The sequence below is a fragment of the Fulmarus glacialis genome, unplaced genomic scaffold, assembly GCF_000690835.1.
Source record: "Fulmarus glacialis isolate BGI_N327 unplaced genomic scaffold, ASM69083v1 scaffold34635, whole genome shotgun sequence".
NCBI classification, from domain to species: domain Eukaryota; kingdom Metazoa; phylum Chordata; class Aves; order Procellariiformes; family Procellariidae; genus Fulmarus; species Fulmarus glacialis.
The window spans coordinates 32,470-46,760 of record NW_009211712.1 but is presented as its reverse complement, the minus strand read 5'-3'; the positions used below and the strand labels follow the sequence as shown (position 1 = coordinate 46,760).

Here is a 14,291-nt window from a genome sequence, read left to right as displayed (position 1 = left end):
ATGTGCTGGGTGGCTCGGGAGGCAGGCACCGCGGCCACGGCCTCCAGCGCTTCGGGGCAGGGTTTTAGAGCAGCATCGTGTGGTTCTAGAGTGTCCATAAGCACGAAGAATGTTCAGATTATATTTCTGCTCTGCCGAAAGGAATTTCGTACAGGCAAACTCAGATTGACTGCAGTAAGTTTTTGGGTTTTTTTTCTGTTACACCTTAAAGCTTGCGTATAGAAACGTCCGCTTTGGATCTCACGCTTACAGGGAGATTGTTGGTCGTAAGTCCAGGTGCTTTCACAGAGTCTTGCTCTCCCTGAGACCTTTGGCAGGTGGAAGGTCCTGTGCATACAGAAGTTCTTGCTGGCACTGAGTAGAATTCAGTGTTTTTTTCATTTCTACGTGCTTGTGAAGGGAGAGAAGCTTAATAGCTTAAAAAAAAAAAAGTGAAAAGGAGTCAGTTTGGTTAGGGACTGATATTGTCACCCTTGATTATTCATTTATTTCTAAATAGGGGAACATAACTTAGGGTCGTCTCCTTTTTATAGCATCTTTCTAGCACAGCTTTATTTAGATAGGCACAGTTGCCGTCTTAGGATTCAAACTGTTAGGACTTTATTACCAATAAGATTATGTCAGCACAGTATCGTTCAGGTCAGCAAGGCTGTGAGTATGCAGACAGATGCTTTTCATGTTAAACATCTAGAATTGCATTATACTATTTGTATGCAGGTCGAGTGGGTGGAATTCCTGTCATTTAGGACAGGAATGACATGCATTTAGCATAGATCCATTTGATGGATTCATCACAGGAACTGATTTATGCTTTGTCCAAAGCTAATATACAACATTCCAGTGCAGAGAGTGCATTTGTTTACTGCAGACTTGGAACTGTAGCAAAATGGAGAAATACAGAAGCAGGTAAGCTACCTTGATAAAGACCTCAGCTGTAATTTTTTTTTTTTTTTAATTATGTCATCTTATGCATTTCATGGGACAGAAGAAAGTTTGAGTTTTTCTCAAATGAGGGCTTATTGGTGTCTGTGGAACATTATTAACCAGAAAGTGTTCCTCTTAAAAACAAAACAAAACCCAACAAACAAACACCCCACACACACCCCCAAACCCATCACGAAACACAACTTTATGTGGGTTTACATTATCATAACATTCAAATATTAAAATTATATTCTTCAGCTTGAGGTATTAGACTGGAACGTAAGATATTTGGATGTAGTTGTTTGTCCAACCACAGATTTATTCTGTGGTGTTAGTCCGTTCTCTTATTCTTCCCATGCTTTTATTTTCTAACTTTACAAGGGAGAATTGATTCTTCTTCGACTCTTATTTTTCATGGTAACTTGACATAAATTCTCACAGACATGGGCTGTCATCACTACATACGTGTAGCACATACAGTGTTTCAAATTTAGGAATAATCTGTTAAAAACTGCATACATTGGAAAATCATTAAGTATTCACATGCCTTAGATTTTAATACAAAACTTTTTACATGTTCTACCTGAGCTTGATTTTTTGACTATTTTGTGTTACTTTGTCATTGCATATGGTCAGGCCAGGTTTACCTTTGGAGCAGATTAGACAGTTTTAAAGGGAATTGGGGCTAATAGACATGTACACGAACTTGTGCTGAAAGCTATTTTGCATAAATTTAAAAGTGCCTGAAACTCTTTTCTTCAAAAATGCATACAGTTGCCTTAACTGCACATCTTGACGTGAACAGAATTCTTCTGTCTGCCGGATGGGGCCCACCTCTTTCAGCAAACATTCAAATAATATTTTGTAGGAGAACAAGAATTTGTCTCTCTCAGGCAAAATATAGGTCTTGTTTTCTTTCATTAGCTTTGTTTTAGCTCCTTACAGCTTGCTGGAACAAGCCAAAAATACCGTATTTCCTCCTATGGGATTTTTTTTGGGTGTGGGTTTGGGTTTTGGTTTTGTTGTTGTTTCCCCCCTGCCGCACAATGATTTGTTGTTATTACTGTGAGCAGTTATTCAGCCGAACTCCTGAAACTTAGTAGTATGGATTGTTCCAATAACTTTGTGGAACCAACATTTTTTTCTGGCTGCAGCCATGTTTTTCCTAGCTCAGTTCAGGTGATTATTAGGGTGAGACTTCAGACTATCCTCTTCTGTTGCCTGTTATGGAGTTCAAGAATGTGTTTGTGGTTCTAATGTGCAAATTTTCAGGGTGGTGGCAGTATTTGTTTTGGGAAAGAAGCTTCAATACAACTGGTTCAGCAAGTTTTATCTGGTTAAGTTTTTTTTATCATTCTTTTTTTCAGAAAATTACTGAGACAAAACACTTAGAATTCATAAAAACATACTTGTTATTTTTCAGATTAGAACTACATGTGAAAGTACACTGTATGATGGAAAAATATGCCTAATTTTGCTTCTTAATGATGAATATGTAAAAACAGCAAGGGATTTTTACTTTTTTTAAAGAAGAAACACATTTAGTTAAAATATGAACAAAACTAGGAAAGAGTTCCTTGTCAAAGAACTGTGTATATAAATGCATTTCATGTTAAAATGGGAAAATCTCACTTAAGTTCCCTAGTCCTCAAGAGAGTTTTTCAGCAATAGACAGAATACCTTGATATGTTCAAGAATAAAAGGCAGAAAACCACATTCAAATCTTCTCTGTAAAGGCACACTGTATGCACATACATGGGAGGGGAAGAATGAATGCATTTTAGTGCTTTTTCATTTCAACTTTAGAGGAGAAAGGAGTTGTCTGTGACACGATTGTGCTGAAATATGTCTTCCTGCTTGTGTTAGGGAAACAACTTTAAAATTCCAGGTAGCGAAAAATGCCTCATAAAGACATAATAAACGTGTTTTAACATTTTGTAGCTGTCAACTTCTATATGTGATTGTGTACCTTTGTTATAGATTAATTTATTGAAATAATGCCACTTTTTTGCAGTTAATGTAGTTTTACACAAAATATTTCTTCTTTCCTTTTAAGTTCAAAATCTCTGAAGATGCATGAAATCCGACAACTACCTAGGCATCAAATGCATGCAACTGGGCAATCTGTTTCTCCCCAGTCTGCAAGACATGAATTTCAGGACGGAAGTCATGACAATCTGCATCAAGTTGGGTGTACCTGGCATCAAAGAAGAAGGTTAAAAGAATTCCAAATCAGGTGATAAGTACAAAACATAATTTTCACTGAATGGAGCAGGGGGATTAGACCTAAAGAAGCCTGGTTTTAGTAGTACAAGTGCAGGCTGAGGCAATGGTTTTATTCACAGGCACACCAGACAATTCTGAAGATGTCTTGTGGTAACTTGAGGACGTGCATCGGCACAGTCAGATTTCATACATTTTTGATTTTCTAATGTAAAGTTAAAAAATGGCTATTTAACAATATGCTTTGATAGGGGACTGCCAGGTGTAATGATGTAGTCTTGCTCTCGTGTTTCTTTACTAGTTTTGTTTGTTGAAGGAGTCTTGACAAAGGTGGGATGGTAATTGTTTAGAGATTAAAAGCTTAATATTTGTTGGACAAGTGGAGCTGATCTAGCAACTCAGACTTGCTGAAAGAGGGAGGCCCTGTTTATGGCTGTGTGTTTTAATTAATTACCTTGTGATGTCTTTGGTGCTTGTTGGGACCCTCTGTAAGCCAATTAACTCTTAAATCCGTGTGGAAAAAAAAAAAAGGGGGGGGGAAAGGGTGATAGTATCACAATCACAGATTAGTGAGTTGAACTGGTACTAGGAGAAGCTTGCTGAGAAGTGGAACTGCTGTGGGGGAAGTAGGAAGATCTGCTGGTTTCAGGCAGGGGTAAACATTAGATTGACTCAAGTAGTCTGGAAGCAAGTCTGACTCAGCTGGTTGTCTTCAGAGAAATGGTGATGTTACGGCTTCTAAATCACAAAAAGGCTCCCCAGTTAATCAGCAGCCTGCTCATTAGTATCACTGGGTATAAGTGGGCTGCTGGGAAGACATTTGAGCTGCCTAGATTTCCTAAAGTATGTCCCAGTTCAAGTCTTGCAATGATGCTTGGGCCTCTATTTGTGCTTAGTGAATAGTCCTGCTAAAGGTACTAATTTAAGGGTGTAAATATTTCGTGTATGCATTGATCTCTGAAAACCAGACCCTTAGTTTTATTACTGAAACTAGCATAAAAGTTCCTATTTTTACTACTGCCTGGGAATTAACGGAGGAAGAGTACAGAGGCAACTAACCTTTCCTTATATTCCAGATATCTAGCAAGGAAATTCTTCTGTCTGTGGGCAAAAAAGACATTTGGACAAGTTCTCCCTTCCAAAGCCAGGTAGATAAAATTACAGAAACCAAGGGTGGGGTTTTTTTGTGGGATTGTTTTTTTCTTTTTTTTTTTTTTTTTCTTATGGTTTAGTGCTGTACCATTGGGCTAAGAGAGTACTGGCTGCCAAGAAAATATTTGAATGTCTTTTGAGATCACTTGAAGGTTTCCTTTGAATACCCTTCTTGCCCCTGCTTTTTGTTTGTTTTTAATAATTGTGATTAAATTTTACTACATGAATTTGTAGGAATTGTGGTTGTCTTGATGAAGTTGAACTGTACGCGCATATAAATGATGGGGTATGATTGTGATACCTGCTTTAAATTTAACCATTTTTCAAAGTTATAACTAGAGATAGATCTTGAAATTCAGTTTCTTTTACTGTTTGCACTATTGTTCTTAATGTATATCTATATATGCTTTGTATGTCTGACTTTGAAATACCTGTGGCAGATGACTTGTTTCTGTTAGTGTTCTGTCAGCTACTGAAAACCAACACTTTGATACTCTTTTCTTGTTTTGCTTTAATTGCATGTTCATTCTTGTTTGACCACATGCTTGGGAACTGAAGCAGTGGGAAGACCTGCATTTGTTACTGTCAGAATAAGATCAGGCCCTTAGTTATCCAATTTCCTTGTACTGTATCAAATATATTCTGACTATGTCTGCCTTAGTTGGTAAAAGCAAGTTGCCCTGTGAACCTTACCAGTCTTGTTATCCCATATACTGAATTTGCTCTACTTTGGCTGTGTGTAAATTCAGGATAATGATTATTTTATTTTTTTTAGGAGGATGACTGGAAATACATTTTATAAAGTTCAGCAAGGAACATAAGCAATAATTAATTGCCTTTTTAGATTTAAGAGTCCCCAGTTCTGCATAGCTTTTATTTGCAATGTTCTGTTAATGGACCAAGTCCAAAAAATTAATGTATAGCTCATTTCTTTTTTTTCTTTTTCTTTTTTTTTCTTTTCTGCTTGAGTGCTTGGAATGACTTAGCAACTTGGCTTGGGGTAGGTAGCTACGAATTGCAGCTTGTGAGAGGATTCATATGTGTTTCACTGAGGGACCTCTAGGTATTCTGGGCCTAATCCTGTTGTTATCACAGACATGACCAATTTCATTAAGCTAGTGGGATAGCTGTGATCAAAGATTGTGAGTCTGGGCTTGTATGGTTTTTGTTTGTTAGCTTGTATGTTTTCATGGGTCCTTCTATTTTCCTTTTCTCCATCACAAATACAAAGAGATGAGAAATTTTTTGGAAGTATTCATACTCCAGTTTATGAGACTTTCAGGTTCTTAGGCTGTTGCCCAGGTCATCTTGACTACATGGAAAAATATTTGAGAGAATATTTTAAAATAAAAAAAAATTAATTGCTTGAAATAGCAATTATTATTGCTATTATGACCATTATTTTTAGTTGGGTGATCAAAATCCTAATTCCCTCATCAGACCCTCCTATATTTGAATTTTTAGTTGTTCACAATTCAGTTGAAATGTTAGCATCACTTCTTACCTGGTCAAGTGTGTTAATTAAATCTGGGTATAAAAGCAGAGACTGTTAAAGAATTTGAAGGTCACATGTGACTAGTGAATCCATTTTGTGCGTGGCTTAGCATCCATTGGAAAGAGAAGGTACATGAGCAGATTAACAGCTTTGTTTTTAGCATAGATGATGTGCAACTTGCTGAAGGCGTTCTTAAGCCTATTTAAGTGTTGTTTGGGAAGATTTTAAATTTGGGATGACTTAAGATCAGCATGCTGTTTCTAAAAACACAATGGAAATATCAAAGCATTATAAAATCTGAAGTAGCTTTTGTATTTATTTCTATACATAAAAAGTATTTTGTATTAAAATAACAACAAAACTAGCAAGGAAAATAGGCATATCATTATTTATCAACTGTGCTGGTTGTTTGAGTAAAACACAGAACTGAGGATAAAAGATGCAAGTTGTTTGTAGGTCTAAAGTCAACTGGCACTCTGATATTTGGCAAGTCAGTTAACAACATCTGTCTTTCCTTCCTTGACTTTTTGTGAAGTATTTACAGTCAGTAAGCTGATTGCTTCTTGTCATACTTCACAGAGTCTTGGAATAAAGTGTCACAGTAGGGTAGTGTTTTTTAAATGCAATTAGATGCTATTAGGCTAATCAGACAAGACTGGAAAAGAGGTAGCATAATCTTCATTAAAACTGATTTGTGGTCAGTGTGGAAACCTGTATGAAGTTTCCCGTGTCCGAATCTTTCAACTGTTTAGATGCTTTTATGACCAGACGATTCTTCAAAAAACTTTTGGACAGTGGAGGGAGTGGTGGACTGTTTGCAGAGAAAGGAAGCTCAGCCTCAGAGCAGACAGCCATTACAGGTTTGTGAAATTACTTCCTATTATTGTGTGTACATAGCAGTATGAGAAATTTTCCTTAGGTTCTGAAGTAGTTATTAATACCAGTAAGCAAGTTACATCAACAGTACCTCTAGGCCAAGAGCAATGTCTTCGTTGCTTACTTTCATATTTTTCTTCCCCTCTTTTTTTTTTTTTTTTTAATTGCTGTTGTCTTAGGATGAAGTCAAAATTTCCTATCCAACATATCTTTAGGGTGCAACTGAACTTGAAAGAATCCTCCTTCTAGGCATTGGTAGCTATTTCACTGAATGGCGCTTTTTTCATTTTTCAGGCATTTACTCCATAATTTGATATTCAAGGTTTGGAGAGCTTATGTATGCCAGCAACAAGGAAAGAGGAACAAATATTATGTTGCAGAGTCTTATGGTAAGTGAAGTGATGGTAACTACCGTTATTTGGGAACATATTGAGATAGGAGTTTCCAAGGGAAATATTTACACAGAATCTCTGTCCCTTGTACATGTTTGCACATTGACCTCCCCCACCCTATGGAAGTGTAATGCTTTTAGGTACAGATGGTTGTCTGTCTAAAGCTGGCAGGGGGGTTCCGACTGATGCACTGCTGTGTAGCTATATAGTTATTTAGGGATGCCAGTGAATAAGCCTAAGGGCCTCTCCATCTGCTCTGGATTGCGTTTTGTTTTTGCAGGGGTGGTTTGGTTGGTTTTGGGGGTTTTTTTGGTGGTGGGTTTTTTGGTGTGTTTTTTTTTTTTAACTATCACAATATGTGTTCAAATAGATATTTTTTGATAGAGAATTCCAATAATGCATTCTATCAACTGTGGCTATAGAAATGAGATAATTCCCTGTGCTATTAACTGCACATATTTCATCTGTATTGACTATTCCTTCCAGCTTGTGTCTTGCAACTGAAAAGAAGCCCAAGCTGTTGAAGTGCCCCTTGTCTTATTGTGTGGATTCTTTGTTCTGCAATGGATTTGTCCTACATGAAGTTGCCTATATTGGTTGCAACTTCCTTTGGTTTCAGGGAATATCTGTTTCCCTGAAGGGGAGGATGACCCTCTTTTAAAGATGATACTGTGGTTTTGTTCTATGCTGATTTGCAAAATAAGTTAACTGGTCTCTTTGCATATGAATGTAGCCTCAGAATATTATATAGACTGGCACCTTTGGAAACAAAGTGATAGGCTATCTAGATTTCCCTTTTTACTGAGTGAGGTCAGAGTACTTAGAGAAGCAGCTGTGTGTAACTTATCAAAAGGATAGAAAAATGACCTGTTTTAAGGTAGGTTAATACTTGATTCACCAGATCACAAGGAAATCTTAACAAAAAAAAAGTGTGGGGTTTTTTTTTTAGTGTAAGTGTGAAGCGGCATAAAATCAATGATGTTTTGGGATTATTTCTTTCTAATAACTTTGCTTCAATAGTGTCAGTTCTGACAAGCCAGACTGTTGTGAGGAGAAAGTGCAGTGCACTGCAGAAAGTGGTAAACTGGAATTTGTGACACCCCTTCTGTTTTTATCTGCGTGACCAGCCTGCTAAATAAGCTTGACTTGTTTCTGGTTGATTTCTCTGCTTGTAATAGAGCATAACTCTTGAAAAGCTACTGATGAACCTGATGAACTTTTTTTTTTTAAATGAACCAAAGAAAATCCTGTAATTCTTGCCCAATAAGGTTGTTACGCTGAATATCGTTACACAATTATATACCCTGTAAGCACTGAAGACAAAGCAGTGCCATTGTCTGATAATTCACGCTGCTCTGAACAAGTGGCATGATGCTGTCAGCGTTTCAGAGATTCTTGTCAGTGTGACACCCTCTGCCAGGGTGGATGGTCGCGGCTGCGGATTTGGTGGCTGTTGTTTCAGGGTTTCCCACGAGGTGTCACTGCGGGTTGAGGGGACTGGAGGTCGGGGACAAGTGGTGTTAAGGAGAGGTTAAAAAATGCCAGATTCTGGCATGAACTTAAGATGCTGTAATTGTTTTGTTGTGCACAGCAAAGAAGCAAAAATTGCTCAGGACCTGGCAGTGCTGGCTGGTTTATGTTGATGTTCAAAGGACAAAACGTGGGATGCAGTCTGTGGCACTGGCATTCAGGGAAAGAAGCTGTTTGAGGTAAGAATGGAGTAGAAACAGGCAGAGAGGCACTGACCATAAGGCCATGGTTTTTACCTGTGTTCTGTTACCTTTTCCTGCAGTGACTTTGTTCCATGTTTGATCCTCCTCCCCCCCCCAGCTTTTTTGGGGGGGTGTGTGTGTCTGAATTCTTCTGGTACACCCATAGATTGTGAATTTAAAAGATTGTTGTTAATACCTTTTTCCAGTGAGAGGGAGGTGATTCCTTGCACCAAACCTGCATTTGAACATATCTGTAACATTGTTTTGACAGCATATCATGGGCAGTGTGGAGAAGACAACACTACCAGAACTGCACTGGACATAAAATGAGTATTTTGGCTCTGCAGCATTGGGCCCAGAGCCTGGAATTTCGAGTAAGTCCCAGGAACTTCAGCTACTACCATTTCTAATGTTTAAGTTCCACGCATGTGTGACAGATGTTGCAGATTAATAAAAAATAGACCTTATACTCATTTGCTTTGCAAATTGCAGTACTTATGATGAAAGAACATATTAGGACATGAGGAAATGGAATGAAGCTGCATCAGGAGAAGTTAAGATTGGGCATTAGGAAAAGGTTCTTCACTGAGAGGGTGATTGGTCACTGGAACAGGCTCCCCTGTGGTCATGGCACCAAGCCTGTCAGAGTTCAAGTAGCATCTAGACAACACTCTTAGTCATATGATTTAGTTTTAAGTCCTGCAAGGAGCAGGGAGTTGGACTCGATCATCCTTATAGGTCCCCTCCAACATGAGATATGCTATGATTCTATGGAGAAGGCCAAAACGATTTTTTTACATGAAAAATTTACAAGAAATCTAGGCAAAGCAAACTGGATCCATGTCTTGTATTTGCTAGGAAGCAGACTGTCCAAAGGAATTATTACTGTCTTATACAATGCTTGATGATAGTGAAAGTATCAGAGTTCTCTCCACCAGAGAAACTAGCCACAGGTAAATAAGAAGTGAAAGAAAACAGGTGTGTGAGTTTGCAGCTGTGGCATTTTGAGCAGTGCATGCAGGGTCGTTGCATCCAGCTCTCTAGAATGCCGAACTTCACAGAGGTCCAATGCACTATCCCGGTAGGAGGCAAGATAGCACTGTTCAGCTGTTTGACAGCACCTTGCCTCTTTGTAAGACGTTTCTTATGTCCTAATGAATTTCTGTGAGCATGTTTAACCCCATTTTGGGGTAAGAAAATAAAATCCAGCATTTCATATTCTTGAGAGGTTGTCAGCTCCTTCAGTAAATTGTTCATCTTAACTGAAGTGAAAACAGCGTGGTTTTCTTTCTTTCACTGGAACTCTGGCTTTTTGTCCATTTAATTAAAAACAGGTGATGGTATTTAATTTGGCCTCTGCTGTAAGATGGCAACACTGCCTGTCTGAGGCCAGTATTCTACTAAGGAGGAACTCATGGCTTGGGAAGTCTTATCGTATCTCGAGATGTGATTCTGTTTTATATGAAAATACTCTGTCTGAAAGAAAGCCTGTTGTCCAAAAAGTATTATTTTGGCCTTTTAATGGAAAAAGTACGAAAGTATCAAAAAAAGGAAAAAAGTTTGATATAGACATTCTTTGTCTTTGACCTTTTCTGTGCTGACATTCCTTTGGTGTGTGTTTGTTTGTGTTTGTTTGGTTTTTTCCCCCCTTGTGGGGAGGAACCTCATTGCTCATGGCTTTCACCTTTAGATCTTACACGGAATTTCCTATTGCCTGTGTGTTCTTACTCTTCTCTTTTTTTTCTACTTCCCTAATCTTGTCCTTTTTTTCCCCCCTTACTGCCCTCACTCCTCAATTGTTCTCTCAGGCTTGGTTGCAGTGGCGAGAGCTGTATTTATACAGCCAGAATGACAAGCAGAATCAGACTAGAGCAGTAACTCACCATCAGCAGTGGGAATTGAAGAGATGCATGGAAGCGTGGCTGGGATACTTAAACCTCCACAGAGCAAAGAAACTTCAGAATGGTGAGTGAAAACGGTGAGTTAGAACAGAACAGGGCTCAGCCCCTTTGCTTAGGGCACAGTGATGTTTTTTTCTATTCTAGGAGACGCTGCAATGTTTCTGCTTGCTCAGCAGATGATGAGATGCAACTTGGACTGTACACTGCTACAGGCCTGGCTAGCTAAGGTTATATACTGAACCGTCGGGAAGGTCACCTGTTTTCCATGTGATTTAAAAGAAAACGCTTTACAGTTCCCTTGATGAAAACTTGCACATTGCATATTATATTCTGGCTGGGATGTCTCTGAGAAGGTCGTATTCAGGGCTATTATCAGTCGATCTATATGTGGATTTTCTTAATAATCAGACAAATTACAAATCATTCAGGATGGTAAAGATTATTACACCAGTTCTTTTATTTCTTCCCTTGAAGTCACTGGAATGAGTTCAGATACTTGTGTGAATTGCCTGTTGATCAGTGGTGGTGGAAAAGAATCCAGCTTGGATATCTGGGAAACAGTAATGGAAGTATGCTGAAATGTAAGCAAGCTTGTGTATGTTGAACAAGTGATGCAGTGTCTTAACTTCCCCTTCTTAAGTCAGTACAGTATGTCACTGCTTTAAAACTGCCTTTGTGATCAATAGGAAGAATGTAGTCTATAGCCGAGTGTTACTGTGAATTCTTACCACCTTTTTTCAGTGTTATAGCTTCTGTCACTTCAGAACCAGTGGCTTAAATGTCATGGCCTCATCTGATATAAATGAGTGCGGGACAGAACAAGTCGTAAGTAATTTGTGTTTGTTTTCTAGAGCTGGCCCAAGAGCATCACCAAAGCAGGATAGTCCAGCGGTGTTTCTCTGATTGGCGGGTGTCATGGGAGTGCAGGAGAAGGATGCACGCTCACCGAAAGGACGTTGAAAAACTAGCAGCAAGGATTGCCTTATGGAGAGTCTTTGCACACTGGAAGCATTGTATCCAACCTGTATTTAGTCTTTATTCCTGCGGGGGAAACATCTGGTTAATAAGCAGGAGTGTTGTGCAGTGGCGTGGGTGACAACAAACATGTTATCATTAGAAAGATGTATGTAAGGCCATACTAACAATTAATAAAACTGTTGCAATTACAGTATGTTAGCCTGTTGACAGCTAAGAGCCTGCAGAAGATAATTTAGGAATTCCTCCGCAACCTTTACTTAACAGTGAATCAGAAATGTATTGTGATAAGCCAGCAAAATCTAAAAACTTGATTTAATCAAAACTTGTGCAGGTAACAGTGCTGGAAATTCAAATATTGAAGCAAATTTAGATGGAGATGTAGCGCCCCTCTGTGGGAGTAGCTTGTGTATACATCAGGATACTTTAACTCGGTGACAGATGTTGTACTGTGTGTGGAAGAGAGTCGACGGTGTGAGCTGGCTGAAAAACACTACAAGCATCATCTGTTGGTAAGAGCACTGATATGCCTCAGGTGGAAGAGGCTGTGGAGAGAATTGGAATACTTCTGACTGGCAGTGTGCCTTTAATAGTAACAGTGGTGTGTGGGTGCTAAGTGGGGGATGCACCATTTTCTGCCATGGTGAGTTTGGATGGGGCATCAGGTTTCTAAATTCCAACTATTCTGGAGTCTGCCATTTGAATCCAAATGGGGAAACTGTGCTGCTCTCCAAAATAGTTATTCTTCCAATTGGGAAACTGGTGAAGTAGCAGATTAATCTTAATGGTATTGGGCTACCATGATCCCTGGCCGTTTCACCATAAGATTGCATTTTCCCCTTGATTTTCCCTGGTTTTTTTTTTTTTTGTCTTCTCACCTCTGCCCCAAATGTTTCTGTCTGCTTACACTGTTTTGCTACAAGAATTATTTTTTCCCTCTGTAGTAATGCATACATGCTTTTTTTCACATGAGTCCAAAGATAGCTTATTGCATATGCAGGTAGTTGAGTAAGTGTCTTTTTTTTTTTTTTTTTTAAAAAAAAAAAAAGATAAATCCTTGAAGGCTGTCTGAAAGGTGGGCACAAGCAAGCCTCCAGCTTTTTCAGAACTGAATTATTTTCAAGTGTGGATCAGTACTGATCATCGAAAGAATGGCAATAAACCTGTTTGGATCATAGATTGAAAACATTAGTGACTGTAAGAGCATTTTAAGGCAGGATGCTAATTTACCATGTTCATCCCTGAATCAAGGTATTGCGGGATTGTAGACCAAAAGACCTTTTGTAGAGGAAACCTAAAAGGGAAGGGGATCTTTTCTATTTTTGATGAGGAGCAAGTTATGACCCTTGAACTGAAGGAGGAGATAGATTGGGAAAGCACTTGGGTAGTGGTGTTGATAGCTGAATAAGGAGCTAGATGTCTCACAATAAAACCCTGGGAAGGTGGAAGGGAATTTTAGCTTAGCTGGAGAAGTGACAGTTTGTGAGAGGAAATTGATGCATGAGTTTGGTAACAAGTTCATAAATCTTAGTTATTGCAAGAAGTAGCATCAAACATAGATTGTCTGTAAGGAGCAGCCAGTTCTAAACTTATTGATGCTTGCTGATTTGGATTACATTAAATTTGTATACATTCCTTGTTGTTACAGAAACTTGGGTTTAAGGGTCTTTGGCAGAATGTCATGAACGCTCGTCTTCAGCAAATGAGAAAAAATCTGTCATACCGTCAGCATCAACTTACAGTGAGTCTGACTTTTTTTTTTGTTCTTGTGTTAGTTTTTCTTGAGCTGTCCTATTGGCTTCCACTTTCACCTACAAAATACAAAATACTTTTTTATTAAATCAGTGGCTTTGTTCCTAACTACTAATAGCCACAGAAAATCTCCTGTGTAAGTCAACCGTCAGTCATAGATACGTTATTTTAGTTTTCTGTTTTCCTATGTTTATGGTGACTTCTACCAGAAAAATTCATAGCAGGTTATAAAACAAGTTTGGTATATGAAGCAGTGCAGAAGGCAACGATTGCAGCATGTAGTTTCAGTGGGACATTCAGTAATTTCTTTCTTTGCATTCTTCTCCTCCGTTGATATCTATGTTTTTTCATGTCTTTGTTGTTTTGTTTCAGGTGCTGCAGAAGTTCTGGAACTGTTGGAAGTCCCGTGTGGAAGAGAAGGAGGAAGAACAGCAGCAGGCCTTAACGTCAGTGGCTCATGCCCATTATAGGTATGCAGAGAAACATTAATATAAATTTGTACAAATGTGGGATTTGTGGGCCTTTGGTTCTCTTTTAAAATTTGGTGATACCTTTGGGGTCATGACCATCCTGATGCCAATTGCTCTTATATTTTCTATGAGTAATGGACAATTTACGTCTCCTGCTTCTCTGTGAAATGTGAGAGGGAGATTGATTAAGCCTAGCTCTGAGACTTGTTTAGATTTAAGAGCTGGACATTTTACTGGTGAGAGCAGTAGGTTGCAGCATGAGCACGGACAAAGCTCAAAACGCTTGCTGCTGCTTTAGTCTGAGGAGGAACGGGGGGAGTTGATGGCTCATGTATGCTACCTCTGTTGCTAGCGGTACTCTAAGAGTGGAGGTAAGGCTTTTTTGTAGAAGCTAGATTTATTTAGTCCTAGGAATAAGT

At 38.8% G+C, this 14,291-nt stretch overlaps 1 protein-coding gene across 1 annotated transcript in view; it reads left to right on the top strand.

The window, feature by feature from the left end:
• Positions 1-886: 886 nt before the first annotated feature.
• Positions 887-14,291, top strand: part of SFI1 (Sfi1 homolog, spindle assembly associated (yeast)) — a 29,553-nt gene continuing 16,148 nt past the window's right edge. Inside the window, 12 exon segments of the mRNA XM_009577646.1 lie at positions 887-906; positions 2,981-3,160; positions 4,224-4,295; positions 6,547-6,654; positions 6,965-7,059; positions 8,654-8,771; positions 9,046-9,148; positions 10,583-10,739; positions 11,527-11,688; positions 12,092-12,162; positions 13,299-13,391; positions 13,775-13,872. Of these exon segments, the coding sequence (XP_009575941.1) occupies positions 887-906; positions 2,981-3,160; positions 4,224-4,295; positions 6,547-6,654; positions 6,965-7,059; positions 8,654-8,771; positions 9,046-9,148; positions 10,583-10,739; positions 11,527-11,688; positions 12,092-12,162; positions 13,299-13,391; positions 13,775-13,872 (1,277 nt within the window).